Below are 15,050 nucleotides of genomic sequence, written 5' to 3'. Positions count from 1 at the left end.
CATGCTTGTTCATTCTAATATTTGGGGTACTAGTCGTGTGACATCGAAGTTGGGGTTTTGGTACTTTGTTACATTTGTTGATGACTGCTCTAGGATGACTTGGTTATATTTAATGAAAGATTGTTCTGAGTTGTTTGATATCTTTTGTGCTTTTGTTTTCAAATAAAGACTCAATTTGACATGTGGTAATGCTAGTACTTCAATACCCAATTTAGTACTTTATACGACAAACTTTGGTATGATCCATCAATCCTCTTGCAGAGCAAAAAAATAGACATATTCTTGAAGTCATTCGTACCCTATTGTATCAAATGAATGTCCCCAAAGTCTTTTGGAGTGATGTTGTACTCATAGTTTGCTCCCTCATCAATAAAATGCCATCCTCTGTTCTTGGTGGTAAAATTCCATATTTAGTCATCTTTCATAAGGCTCCTTTGTTCTCGCTTCCTCCTTGTATATTTGGTTGCGTGTCCTTTGTCCATCAGTTATCTCCAAGAATGGATAAGTTGGATCCTTGTGCTATCAAATGTATTTTTTGGGGCTATTCCTATACTCAAAAGGGATAGAGATGTTGTAGTCCTACTTTACATCGATTCTTTGTGTCTGTCGCTGCTGATGTCACCTTTTTTTAGTCTACACCATACTACTCTGATTCCTTGAGTTTTGTTGATCTTGATGAGTCCCTTCCTCTGCCTTGCCTTCCACATCCAAACCTAGTATCTATGCCCAATCCTCCTACATCTTCATCCAATTTGAGTCCTTCTCATCACTTGGATCATCCCAATTTGTAGGTATACACATGGTGACTCAAGGGGGAAGTTCCTCCTCCAGCTTCTATTATTGTGCCTCTAGTTCCCTCGTCGGATGATCTTATTTCTCGTGATGTTGGTCTTCCAATAGTTGTTCGAAAAGGTAAATGCACTTGTAGCCAACATCCTATCTCTAATTTTGTTTTTTATGATTTCTTGTCACCCTTTTATTACTGTTTTGTTAGTACTCTATTTTCTATTGCTCTTACAAGATTTATTTCTGAAGCCCTATCCCATTCTAGGTGGAGGACGACAATGGTTGAAGAGATGAGTGCACTACATGATAATGATACTTGGAATTTGGTACCTCTTTCTCTTGATAAATCTGTGGTTGGTTGTCACTGGGTTTACAATGCGAAAGTCAATCCTAATGGTACTGTGGCTCGTCTGAAGGCCCGCTTTGTTGCTAAGGGTTATACTCAGGTGTATGGTTTGGATTATTCAGCTACATTCTCCCTAGTTGCTAAACTTGCCTCAGTATATTTGTTCATTTCTTTAGCCACCACTTGTCATTGGCCTCTACATTAGCTAGATGTGAAGAATGTTTTCCTACATGGTGATCTTCATAAGGAGGTATGTATGGAGCAACCCCTTGGGTTTGTTGCTCAGGGGGAGTCAGGCTTAGTTTGTTGGCTCAAGAGGTCATTGTATGGATTAAAACAATCTCCAAGAGCATGTTTTGGTCGTTTTAGTGTTGTAGTACTTGAGTTTGGCCTTCATCGGTGTGCAATAGATCACTTTGTATTTTATCATCATACTCCATCGAGCAGTATTTTGCTTATAGTATATGTGGATGACATTGTGATTACTGGTGATGATGATCATGGCATCTAGAACCTAAAGCTTTTTCTACGAAGTAAGTTTTAGACCAAAGACTTAGGACAATTGAAGTACTTCTTGGGTATAATAGAAGTATCGAGATCTTGTATGGAAATTGTCTTGTCACAGAGCAAGTATGTTCTTGATCTTTTAGATGTGACAGGGCTGTTGGGATCCAAATCATTTGATACACCTATGGTTCCCAATAGCAAGTTAATGTTATATATGGGTGATTTTTTGCCTAACCCAGGTTGGAACCGGAGACTTTTTGGAAAGTTGAATTATCTCAGTCACTCAATTAGATATATCCTTCGCAACAATTGTTGTGAGTTAGTTTTTCGATTCCCCGAAAACAAATCATTGGGATGCAGTAATTCACATTTTGAGATATCTCAAAGGTGCACTAGGGAGAGGTCTCTTATATCAGGATAGGGTGACACTCATATTCAAGGATATATAGATGCAAATTGGGTTGGATCACCATCCGATTGAAGATCCACAACCGAGTATTGTATCTTTGTTGATGGTAATTTGGTGTCTTGGAAAAGTAAGAAACAAACTATGGTTGCTAGGTCGAGTGCTGAGTCAGGGTCTAGGGCTATGGTGCACACTACATGTGAACTTGTTTGGCTGAAGAACATGTTGAAAGAACTAGGTTTTCCACATTCTCAGCCTATGGAGTTGATGTCTGATAATCGAGTTGCTATTCATAGCCTCCAACCCTGTCTTCCATGAACGGACAAAACACATTGAAGTTAATTGTGACTTTATTTGAGAGAAACTTGTACAAAAGTTCATTACGACCACTCATATGGAGTCTTGAGTTTCAACTTGCTGATTTGTTCACTAAATCCTTGGGAGGTGTTGGTGTGAAATTCTTTTGCAACAAGCTAGAATCATATGATATATATATATGCTTTAGCTTGAGGGGGTGTTAATGGTTTTAGAAAGTTAGTAAGGGTATTATGGTCATTCCCATTATACTTACATATATTATAAATAGAGGGAGAGACCTATCTTTGAGTTTAGGTCATCCATTTTACCTAATTACTCAACAGCCTGAATGCTAGTCATTACTCCACCATACATATATCCTTAATGAAATCAATATACCTACTACATATACCTTTTTTTTTTCTCTCTAAAACCTATGATAAAACTTCTTTAGGTACCCTACCATACATTTTTTCAAAGTCAATAAATATTGTATACAAGTTCCTCTTCTTTTCCTTAAACATTCTTATTAATCTTCTTAAAAGATATATAACTTCAATAGTAGATCTTTTAGGCATAAAACGAAATTTATTTTTTGAGGTCTGCAATTCTAACCTTAATCTTTGTTCAACCATCCTTGCCCAGTTGCCAATAGTTTCATTGTATGATTTAAAAGTTTAATTCTACGATAGTTATTATAATTTTGAATATCTCTTTTATTTTTGTATTTAGTTATTAAAGTGCTTTTACTCCATTTGTTTGGTAATTTTTCTTAGTTTTTATAATTGTATTAAATAAATTTGTTAACCTTATAATTCCATTATTAGGCATTTCCAAACTTAAATTGGGATTTTATCTGGTCCTATAGTTTTCCCATTTTTCATCTTTTATAATGCAAGCTGAACTTTATTAACTTTAATTTTGCGGATAGATCTCATATTTTTAGCTCTTTCCTTATTTGTCATTTATCAATTCTAAGTTTAAGTCTTTTATTTGGTTTTCATGAAATAGCGTAGTAAAGTTATTCGCCATTTTTCTTTTATGTTTTCTTCCTTAACCAAGATAATATCATCCTCACTTTTTATATATTTTACATGACCTAAGTCCTTACTCTTTCTTTTTCTAGCTCTAGCAAGTTTAAATATGTTTCTTTTCCTGTCTTTTGTATCAAATCTAGTATAAAAATTATTAGATGATCTATGTTTAGCTTCACAAACGGCCTTTTCTGCATATGTTCAGTCTCTTTAAACTTTTCAAAGTTTTTCATATTTCTGCTTGTCTTGTCTTTACAACTTTTTGGACATTTTAATCCCACCACCAACTTTCTTTATCCGAGAATCTTCCTCTTGTGAACCATCTCTCTTGTTTTATAAATCAAGCTTCCTAAGAAATCAAATTTGCAATATAAATCATTAAGAGACTGAGGGCAATAGAATGGTGCGGGAGTTGGAGGCCCTCGGAAAATGTACGTGGATTCAGACTCCTTTACAGGATCATCAATCAAAAGTTCCTTTAGCCTTTTGTGGAGTGAGAACTTCCTCATTTTTTTTTTGCATAAGCATCACATCTGTCCAGCACAATATCTTGAAAGACTTAGTTGTTCTGTTGAGTTTTTACAGGAGAAGTTTCTGAGCAGTTTTTATTTCTAGTATTAGTGTTCACACTAAATTTGTTTATAACAGAAATAGATGTTTATAACAGAAATAAATTTGGCCATTTCTCATTTCCTGGATGAAATTCTACATGACTCTTTTCTGTTTTGCACAGGGAATTTTGCAGAGAACCCCCATAAGGGTGCTACACCGTCGAAGTCCGTTAGAACGTCAAAAGATCATACATTGGTTGGTGTGCTTGCCTTCGTGTAGCATGACATTATTTTAGCTCCATTCTTATTTTTATGCTTTTGAATGTCTGATCAGATTTGTGTTCAAATTTTTTAGGATGAAAATTGAGAGGATTGCTGGAAGTTCTCAATATTTTCTCTTGCATCTATGCACTCAGGTAAAACACTAACAATAAAAAACAATTGAAAGTGGCATAGCATATGTATGCAATTGTATTAGTGCTACCTTCCTGTTATGTGCAAGTGGTATGCAATGAAGGAATGGTTGCTTGATCTGTTCACGAATCTTATCGAAGTGTAAGTTTTTTTATTTTGCTTAATGATGTGAATGATAAAAATTTTAATGATGATCTTTGAAACGCAGGCTGGAACTTATATCAAGGAATTTGTTCATGGGGATCTTGGGCGCACTCATCCCAAGTATGGAACAGTTCTTTCATTCAGTAGATTCTGGGGCATTTCTGTTCCAACTTCTCTACCTTCTTTTGGTTACATATTCCTTTTTCAACGAGATATAGGAAGAGACTACATTCAAAATTTGAGAGAGAGATGGGAAGAGAACAGTTTTATGAGTCATTGGTTAGGTCTCAATAGCCTGTTTTCTTCTAGGGGTTTAATTTCCTATATTGAAACATCCATGTTCTGGGTGTTTGGTATTTAGGTAGCTCTGTTCAATTTCAATAGCTCGGCTAGGAAGTTGTCATATTGATGTAGCCATCAACAGGCCTACTATCTAAATATGCAACATATTAGTTGAGGAAAGATAGAGAGATTCAGTTCATCTCCCTGTTATCCTTTCTCCCTCTCTCTTCATGTTCTTCTTTCATTGACTGAACAGCATAATTTTTCTATTATTTGCAGCATTGGTTCAATTCTAGGATGCAGAGCAGAGATACTACAACTTGACGTTACGGATGTGAAAATGGATAGTTTTCCAGCTAAATGATGCTACCATGTGCTAAATGTGATCTTGAGTTCTGTTTGGTATGAGGTTCTACAACTTCATGCATTGCTTGTAATGCTAGCTTCTGAACAGATGCATTGGTATTTGCTTAGCTTCCTGCACTTGATCAACAGAGGACACCCCCCACCTTCCAGGTTCCAACCCTTTCTCCTTCCCATGGGGTTTTGTGGAGGTTGCAGAGGGGGAGGGTGACCTTCATGTTTCATTTTGTTTGGAGAAAAGAGAATGTTTGGAGAAAAGAGTAGGGTGGTCCCAAAAGCATATGGCAAGAATATCTTCATGATAAGTGACAATAGTGATTTTTGACTGGCTTTTGTTAGGCTACTTTCTTTTTCTTTTTTTCTTTTTTTTTAATTTAAATCGCATACTCGCCCACCCAGTCTGTATATTTGTGAATCGCAAGAAAAATACTGATATTATTTTTTTGATATAATTGTATTTTTGTAAGATGTTTTTTCAGCGAGCTAGTCACTGCCCAGTGACCTCCAACTGGTAATTATGATTGATCTTTTTCATACCCCAAAGTATTGTCAAAAACTGTTAATAAAAAAATCATATATTCTTGTTAATTAATGAAGTACAATTAACTAGGACCAAGAGAGATGAACAGGATGTATGTGCATAAAGGAAGAAATACGTAAACAAATTTGCAATTCATCAACACCTCAATTCATATAAATGGTGGTATGCTTATCAAAATCGTTTGGCCAAAATGACTAAATAAATAACTGTTTATACCAAGTTCTTTGCAGGTTAAGCTTTGGCATTTCTCTCACCTATAGCAGTACAGTAAACATGGAAGAGGAAAAAAATATCAGATTCTGTGATTGACCTAGAATTTTCACATTATTTGTGGACAAGCATCCCATTACATTGCAATACAAGTACACCAAAAGCTATAATTAATATCAGATTCTGTGATTGACCTAGAATTTTCACATTATTTGTGGACAAGCATCCCATTACATTGCAATACAAATACACCAAAAGCTATAATTCTCATTATGGTTGAGAGCGTTAGTATAATTTCCAGCCTCTCCTCAGCTCCTTTTAGCCAATCCAGGCAGCACCCAACATCTTGGCCATGAAGCTATACCTGTCTGCAGCTTCATCAATCTGTGCACCAGAACAGCCAAATCCAAAATCAAACAAATGCAGGAAAAGATTTGGATTTCAGTTTAGATGAAATCCAGTATGTAATTAATTGCCTTGTTTAAATTCATAAGTTCAAATCCAAATTAAAATTCTAAGCTCCTAAACAAAGGAAAAGATTAAATGATAAAAATAAATTACCATTTTCTGTGTTGGACGTCCAGCTCCATGTCCAGCCTTGCGTTCGATGCGACCAATGATTGGATTGGTTTGAGGGCTATTCTCCAAGCTCGTACACAGCACATATTGCAGGGTCTGTTTGTATGAATATTTAAATAAAAAATGAAAAGTGAGCAAAAATGAGATCTTAAAAACATGCAATTAACTTTAACTTCAAAGCATGTTTAGTAATTAGTATAAAGTATGACAGTTGTAGAAATAAAAAATGTAAAAAAGACAATCAGTGAAATTAACAGAGTCTATCATACTTTATATACTAAACTCGATACAAATGCTAAGATTCAGGGACAAGAACAATAATATCTTAATTAGAAATGAAGAAATAAAAGAGAGGTGGTGAAAATACTTTGATAAGCTATATATTCAAAACTAAAATGAAAGATTGACTTGGAAGTGACAAATGAGAAAAAGAGTAAAAATAGGAGATTTATTCATCAAATTAGAGTTCTTGAAGTTAATATGACATTAAAAAACTGAAAAGTGGAAAATTTATAAGACTAAATAACATACCAATTGAAGTTTCAAAATGTTTAGGAAATAAAGAAGACATTTGATTAATTAATCTTTATAACATTATTATAAAAATCAATAAAATATTGAAAGAATGGAGGAAAAATATGTTAATACCTTTATACAAAAACAAAAGCGATCTTCAAAATTGTATAACTATATATTATGAGCCATATGATGAAATTATAGGAAACGGTAATAAATAGAGAATAAGATTAGAAACGAGAATTTCAGAAAATCAATTTGGTTTTATGCCCTTAGAGATCAACAGAAGCTATTTATCTTTTCAAAAAATTAATGAAAAATTTTAGGGAAAAGAAGAGAGTTGCATATAATTTTTATTGACCTAGAAAAAAACATGTGATAGAATACCTAGGGAGATTTTTTTTTTGTGGATCTTAGAAAAAAAAAAAAGTTTGCAGTAAATATACTGAGGTCATTAAGGATATATATATATAATAGAGTAGTAACAAGCATTAGGTTTGTAGGAGAAAAATCTAAAGATTTCCCAAAACATTCTATCAAAAACATGGGATTCAGATTTTGCCTTTTCCACATAGAAACGGCCAATTTGAACAAAATTTAGGCATCTATAAAAATGCCTACAAATGGATAATAAATGTGTATGCATTCAAGAAAATTTAGAGATAACAAGAATCCAAATGGCAATTAAAAAAATGTAAACTTACAGCCAAAAACTTCAAAGAGTGCAATGGCACAACCCGGTCATCATGATCAGCAGTTAATAACATGGTAGGCGGATATTGGCAGGGTTGATCAGGAGTCTGTTCCCACGGTTGTTCCCACGGTCTTCGAACATTGTGTAGTGGTGAGTACCTAGAGAGAGAGAGAGAGAGATTAAAGATGCCAAAATTTTCAAGAACATCCACTTGCTGAGAAACCAGGAGAAGAAACATACACATGAAACCACCAAAATAAACATAAAACAAAATCTTCGAATTGCCAAAGAAAACACAATCAATTTTAATTTCTGATCCAATAAGGGATGAGAGCATACAGTTGTCAAGGAGTCTGAATAGAGTCAAATTGAGTTGACATAGTGAAATACTTGAATTCAAATTTGACTTAAAAATTTAAAGCTCAAAGCTCAACTCAAACTTTGTCATCTTATAATTGTTAAACCAAGCTTGACTTAATTAAGCTCAATTTAGTTATAAAAATAATATTATGAAACATGTTAAATTAAATATATAATATTAAATATATGTACAGAAAAAATAATACATACCTCATGTATACTAATAAAAGGACAATCAAAGAATACATGTTTCCAGATCGGGGGGTCTCATATGTGAATTTTTAAAATGAAAAGATGTGTTTTTAGAATAAGTCTCTTGCATAGACTTGCAAAGATATGTGTTGTCTGCATGCATACAGGATTACCTTTCTCCAAACATTGCCTTTTATCTTTTCAATATTTTTATTTTTTTTAAATACTCCTCTCTTCGAGGCCCCAAAAAGGGAACAATGGTTCGGTTGTGCACCATTCCTTCTTCATCTACTATAAAAGATCTACAAACATGGACAAACAAATAGTTTAGAGAGAGGGAGAGAGATCTAATGGAAGGATGAAATGTGGGTAGACGTCCAACACAAACTTGAGGTCAATCTTCACTAGCCACATGTTCCCATTGGGATAAAGACAAAGGATCCTACCCTCAAACCCTCCTACCCTGTTCCCAACCCAGGAGGATTTGAACCCCAATCTCCCCTTTTGGCAGTCGGGAGATAAGCAACAAAAGCCAAAGGTAATGTAGTAGTAATCTCAATTCCTAAAAAATGGAGGATTCCACAATATGAGAATCTCATTATCATGTTATGCCACGAGTAAGTTTCATGGGAATTACTATATTCTAGTAGATTATTTTTAGGAACTAAATTGGTCAACTATTGAGCTTTATTATATGTATAGTAAATTATTATAATGAAAATATAAATAAAAATAAATAAACCATAAAATTATTATATTATAATAATACAACATAATGGTTGAAATTTTGTGACCATAACACCCCATTATTTAGGCTTTTTTAATCTAACATTACAAGGGAGATTTAGAGTACACTGCAGCCATAACAACTTAAATGTCTTTTTAATTAAAGCTTTGAAATACTCTGCAGGACAACAAAGGTTTGAGATCCAGAGATTTTTTATCCATGAGTGAAAGGAACTTGCTATTTCTAATGCCATAAGATCCAAGAGAAACAACAAAACTCAGCTTTTAAAAAAGATGACAGCAGAACATTTGATAATAGAAAACTTGAAGCATATGCATGTAGTACTGTTAGTCATGTGAATCCACCTACTTGATTAGCCAATGGAACTCTTCTTCATTGTCCGAACAACCATAATCAGAAGTCCATGCATGACCTACAAAACAAAACTAATTGCATTGGTATAAATAATTCCAAATACAGATGGTAGAACCAATGAAATATAGACCAACCTATGGTGAACTTGTGAAACCTCAACATGTCCATTACACCAACATGAGCCAGAGCACAACCAAAAAGATCAGGACGCTGCCACCATAAGTTTTGCAGTTATTGAGGATTTCCTTGATTCAAAAAAAAAAAAAAAAAAATCAAATCAGAGGTGCAAGCACCTATTGCTGTGTACCTGATTTATGCACACCCCAACAAGAAGTCCACCATTGCTTCCCCCTTCAATGCACAACTTTTTAGACTGGGTATAACCAGTAGATACAAGATATTCTGCAGCTGAAATAAAGTCATCAAAGCAATTCTGCTTTTTTGCAAGTGAACCAGCCTTATGCCATTCTTGTCCATATTCTCCACCACCACGTAGGTTTGCTATGCAGAAGACAGCTCCTAGATGCCTACTAAGTACAATACGACTGACACTAAAGGATGGCGTAAGACTGATGTTAAATCCACCATACCCATATAATAGACACGGGTGTGATCCATTCAAAAGTATATTCTTCTTGGCCACTATGAACATTGGAATTTTTGTACCATCCTTGCTAGGCACAAATACCTGAAAATGAAAATGAAAATGAAAAAAGCATTAAAGAGAAAAACAAATACAAATAGCAGAAGCCCATACTGCAAAGATTCAACTGCTTTTGCTTGAAGTAGGCATATATTTCCCACTTCTGCTTTTGCTCGAAGGATACAAGCAAAAGCACATAATTAATAATGTTAGCTTCCAAACTTTTTAACTACAAAATAATCAAACTATGTTCATAAGTTGAAAAAAAGCAAGAATAATAATTTACCTGATTAACTTGGAACTCTGTGCGATTAAATCTAGGAACAACAATTTCTCTGAATATCTTCATATCAGGAACTTCAGTTTCTAAGTTACAATGATAGATAATCCCAGGAGTTAGGAAGCTAGTAAACCCAAAGAAAAACACAGTGTCTTTGCGCCTTGCTGAAATGGAATAGACTGTGCCAATGTCTATGGGTAAATTATGCAATAAGGAACCTGTTTTCAAGTCCCTTATCTGCAGAACATACTTCACATCACTCAAGTAACTAACAAGAAGTTGGTTATTGCTAACAGCACAAGCTGATTCGAGCACATCTCTCTCAGCTTCTTGGAGAAGATCAGTCCAAGAGTTTGGCTCCTTCAGATCTACACGGACCAACTTATACCTTGGAGCGTCCTTGTTAGTAAGAAACGTAAATGAAGTACCATCATTCGCAATGGCTACATATCGTGCATCAAACTCATCAATAAGTTTATTAAAGGGAAGCAGGCCTTTCCTCTCTCTGAAACTGTCAAGCCCATTAGGAATCAGAGAGATGTCACAGTAGAAAACCTTGTTGACTTCTTCACAGCTTTCACTAATATATAGCAGAACATACTGCAAGATGCTATGAAACAAATAAGCGAACCTCAAAAGAAAAAAAATTCAGAGAATGGCCATTTAAAGTTTAGACAACAAAGAATTAACAAGACAGTGTTAAGAAAATGCATGCACATGCATATGTATAAAATAATTACTTCATACACATAGATATGCATGCATCGAAATTTTCAAAGCACAAAAGGCTGGCTGGAAGAGCAATTTAACAGATTCGCAAGTGCAAAAGTTAGACTTGTGATAGATAATTAATAAGGGATGAATGCCAGATATGCATTGATTTACACACATAGATATGCAGACAGGCATGACAGAATTCTATGCTTGACTAAAAAACATGTCAATTGATTATAAACAAAATTTCTAAGGCTCGATCAAGAGTAAAACAATTTTTTTACTTCTATATTTCAATTAAGGAGGTTGCTAAAGAGCAATATGCATATCAGATGACAAGGTGCCAAAGAGTTTTCTTGCTTGCAAAACCTCACCCACTTTGCTGACGTGAAGATTATACAAAATGGGGTTTGCCACACACTAATTATTTTACAATTCCAATGAATAGTTTATGAATATTGAGAATGCGACACAAATGATAAGAAACTTGCCATAACTTTTTGTAGATTCAAAGACTTGCCATAATTTTAATTTGAAATTCAGCAAGCTATGACAGTGTTAAGGAAGGTCATCCAAGAGTTCAAAATAAAGGGCTTAAGCATGCACAATGAAAACAGTAATTTATTGAATACCATTGCTGATTCCTTGCCTTTGGACTTCATCTCAAAAAATAATATAGCCATACTAGTAACTCTCTATAAATATCCTAAGAAAGTGGACAACTTGTTACCTTCCCATCTTCCATGACTTCTGCACTAAACATGTGCTTAGGGTTGTCAGGATCTTTCCAGCATAAAACATCTTCAGACTGATCAGTGCCCAGAAAATGATAGTACAATTCATTATGAAGACTAGCATGGGTTTCGGTTCCAGCATCCAAATTTTCCCCTTCTCTACAGAACATAACTACAATCATCATGAATCCAATATTACATTTTTATCATTAAGAATGAAAGAATCATATTTACAGGTTTTCAAACCATAACGAATAAATCAAAAGCTTTCAGGATGCATTGGCTATCACTTGAACAAATTCAGCAAAAGCATATGCCACTGAAGACCCAAAGTAAGGAAGACCACTCTCTCCCTAACACTTTGTTTGGCTTGAATGATTTGGAAAGACAAAAAAAAAAAGGTTGGGGGGGGGGGGGGGGGAACATTTCTCTCTAAATCACTTGTTTGGACTGTATTTCATCAAATGAATCAAGAGAGGATGAGAAAAGGAGGGAGAAAAATACTTTTTTTTTCTCTCTCCAAAAGTAGAGAGATTTGGGGGAAAGAAAATAGCTTTGTATTTTTTTGTTTTTTTCAAAAATGCCCCCATTGAACAAAAATAAGGGCAACAATATAAAGAGAGAGTTAATTAGCTTAGTTAACAAATAAAAGGGTAAGTTGGTAAAATAGTATTAATTTTTCTCTTTTCTCTCCTCCTAATATCCAAACAATACAAGAGAGAAATTACTTTCCTCTCTTTTCTTTTATTTGTAGTAGTAATCCAAACAACACAAGAGAGAAATCACTCCCTTATTTTTTCTTCTCTTCACTAAAGAAATCATTATCATTTATTTTTTTTTTTCTCTCCTAGTAATCAAAACAAAGTGTAAGAGATGAATGGAGAGAAAATTTCCTCTAAGATCCTTGCATTCCTTTGGTTCTCCTTTTTTTCTAAGATATATTTTTCTTTTTCCTTTATTGATTAATGTCTTTATTTTCCATTATTCTTTGGACAGACTCCTTGTCCTCCTTTATTTGTGTTATTCTTTCCCTCTCAAAAGGTATTTCTTCTATCACTTACCCCCCCCCCCCCCAACGACCCATCCACAAAAGAAGGTGAAAAAAACCTACAGTTGAACAAACCCATGGCTTGCAATTTTCCCCAATCTCCCGGTGATTGTTTATTTGTCAATTTCCTAGCCCAAATAGAAATACCACATATAATAATCTAAAGATGTGGTCATTCAATTTTGACACACTCAATTCGGCAGACCATTGTTGAGCGCAATAATTTATTGATCAAAATACTAAAAACATAAAAACTGCCAAATTAACTTTTCTTCAACATTATTGTTATTTTGTACTCACTTGGGAGTAGGGTAGCGGCTATAGAAGAATCCTTTGCCATCATGGGTCCAACTAATACCAGAAAATTTAACCTGCAACACGAAAAGCATACGTAAACTTTCAAGCCCATCAACATAAAAAATCCCTTCATTAGCTGAGAATAAAGTGGGCAATAAAGCTCTAACCCTGTAATATTAGATTTGGATTTGTATAGATTTGAATAAAATATAATATCAAATTGTATTAAATTTTGCCCAAATACACTCAAATCCAAATCTAACACTGAAATCCATACTCCCATGCAACATAAATTCTTCGCTAATCTCTTAAAAGTATCCTATATTGGTCATTCAAAAGTTCTCTTTCTGATGTGATCACTGTATATTCTTAATTATAAACATCATATCTACAACAAACTAGGATTAAGTCGAACAGACTTTTAGAGTTGGATACTAACCCATGAGAGCGTATCGGGCTCCACCCTCTTATCCTCCACCCGCATTACTTTAATGGTGACCCAATCGCTGCCACTCGAACTCAGCCCGTACGCCAAGTACTTTGCATCTTCGCTCGCAGCATAAGTATTCAGAGAGACCGTACCATCCTCACTAAGCCCATTCGGATCAAGCAGAACCTCAGCCTCTCCCTCCAAACTATCCTGGAAACAGTTTCAAGAAAGAGAGAATTCATAACCTCATGAGTCCTTCATCGAAACTTTTTTTTTAATCTTTCTCGATCAAAACCCTAATTTCACGAACCTGTACGTAGAGAACACTCTGCGCCTGGAGACCGGTGTTGTGGAAGTAAAAGTACTTATCCCCCTGCTTGAACGGCGGCTGGTACCGAGGGTGATCGAAGAGGGAGGTAATCGTCTCGCGAAGCTTGTCCCTCGTCTCGCACTTCCCGAGCACCGACTCCGCCAAGCTCACCTGCTTCTCCACGAAATCCTTCACCTCGTCGGCGTCTGGATCTTCCAACCTAACCAATTCAAATCAATCAAACTAGCTTCAATCCCGAAGGCAAGAAAAATAGCAGTCCTCATCAAAACAAAGGGAGATAAAGCGACGAGATATCCATCATTCGACGCGAATGTGGTTACATACCATCGGTAAGGGTCGGCGATTCGAACGCCGTGGTAGTCGTCGATGACGGAGGGGTCTCTCCGGGCGGCGGGGTAGTACAGGGGTTCGAGTAGGGCGGAGAGGGAGCCCATGGCGAAGGCTGAGTTAAGAGGGAAGCGAGAAGAACGGGAGAGAGGTTTGGGAAACGGCAACGGTGGGAAGGGGGTTAATGTAAATAGCACAGGGCGCCGGGAAACGAGGGCGGAGGGGAGTATAAATAAGGAGGGGGAGAGGCGAAAGCGAAGGGCGCAGGAGAGCATAGGCGCGGTGCGTGGCGGGGGAGAGGGTCGGTCTGGCCGTGGCCGCCCCGGGATTCCAGGCGAGGCGGGATAGAATGGCGTTACGGTGTCGCCATTCCGTGCTCATTGTGTCGCCATTTTTTGGAATTTCTCTTTCCATACGAAAGGTTGCAAAGTTGAAAATGAGACCTCAATAATTTTTTCTTTTTTTTTTTCGGTTTGTGTTTTAAGTTTTTGATTTTACGGACTGTTTTCCTATTTATCTTTTTTCTTAAAAATATATATATTAAATAATAATTTTTTAAAAATAATAATTTTAAAATGATTTTGACGTAATCTCGCGAGATTTACTTACATATTGATTTTCTTTCTTCCTTTGCCCGCGGACGAACAACATACTTCAACTTTGAGAAGAAAGTTGATGAATTTATCAATAGGGGAAAGTTTGATAAAATCAAGAATTAATTATAAATTTTAAAATAAAATATTAGTAAATTTTGTTATTTAGGGGAATATTGATGGATTTATCAATAAGGAAAAATTTGATAAAATAAAAAAAAATATTAATAAATTTTGTTATTTAAGGGAAGGTTGATGAATTTATCAATAAGGAAATATTTGACAAAATCGAGAATTAATTATAAATTTTAAAATAAAATATAAATAAA

The 15,050-nt window shown here is 35.3% G+C and overlaps 2 protein-coding genes across 2 annotated transcripts in view; one reads left to right on the top strand and one right to left on the bottom strand.

Moving 5' to 3' along the window:
• The window catches only part of LOC131162156 (uncharacterized), a 34,864-nt gene extending 29,198 nt beyond the window's left edge, over positions 1-5,666 (top strand). The window contains exons 12-15 of the mRNA XM_058118344.1: positions 4,110-4,183; positions 4,283-4,343; positions 4,550-4,605; positions 5,047-5,666. Of these exons, the coding sequence (XP_057974327.1) occupies positions 4,110-4,183; positions 4,283-4,343; positions 4,550-4,605; positions 5,047-5,131 (276 nt within the window). The 3' untranslated portion in view covers positions 5,132-5,666. The remainder of the gene's footprint in view (positions 1-4,109; positions 4,184-4,282; positions 4,344-4,549; positions 4,606-5,046) is intronic.
• A 305-nt stretch (positions 5,667-5,971) lies between these two features.
• On the bottom strand, positions 5,972-14,577 carry LOC131162155 (uncharacterized). Its single transcript, XM_058118343.1, has 12 exons — positions 14,126-14,577; positions 13,781-14,000; positions 13,480-13,680; positions 13,044-13,114; positions 11,692-11,854; positions 10,254-10,847; positions 9,632-10,012; positions 9,459-9,534; positions 9,319-9,382; positions 7,681-7,828; positions 6,443-6,556; positions 5,972-6,265 (listed from the first exon to the last, which is right to left on the bottom strand). Exons 1-12 carry the CDS (start codon positions 14,401-14,403, stop codon positions 6,200-6,202), a joined length of 2,376 nt encoding a protein of 791 aa, XP_057974326.1. The 5' UTR covers positions 14,404-14,577; the 3' UTR covers positions 5,972-6,199.
• Between the last annotated feature and the right edge of the window lie 473 nt (positions 14,578-15,050).

The sequence above is a fragment of the Malania oleifera genome, chromosome 8 (assembly GCF_029873635.1).
Source record: "Malania oleifera isolate guangnan ecotype guangnan chromosome 8, ASM2987363v1, whole genome shotgun sequence".
In the NCBI taxonomy this organism is placed as follows: Eukaryota; Viridiplantae; Streptophyta; class Magnoliopsida; order Santalales; family Ximeniaceae; genus Malania; species Malania oleifera.
This window is presented reverse-complemented; position numbering and strand designations above follow the sequence as displayed.

What these genes read in the sequence shown, in the direction of transcription:
- LOC131162155 (XM_058118343.1), bottom strand. Translation starts at nt 14,403, where the DNA reads ATGCTCTCCTGCGCCCTTCGCTTTCGCCTCTCCCCCTCCTTATTTATA. An exon ending in AGAGTGTTCTCTACGTACAG is followed by an intron (nt 13,681 to 13,780) that starts GTTCGTGAAATT and finishes AACTGTTTCCAG; the next exon opens with GATAGTTTGGAGGGAGAGGC. An exon ending in ACTCTTTGAAGTTTTTGGCT is followed by an intron (nt 6,557 to 7,680) that starts GTAAGTTTACAT and finishes TCATACAAACAG; the next exon opens with ACCCTGCAATATGTGCTGTG.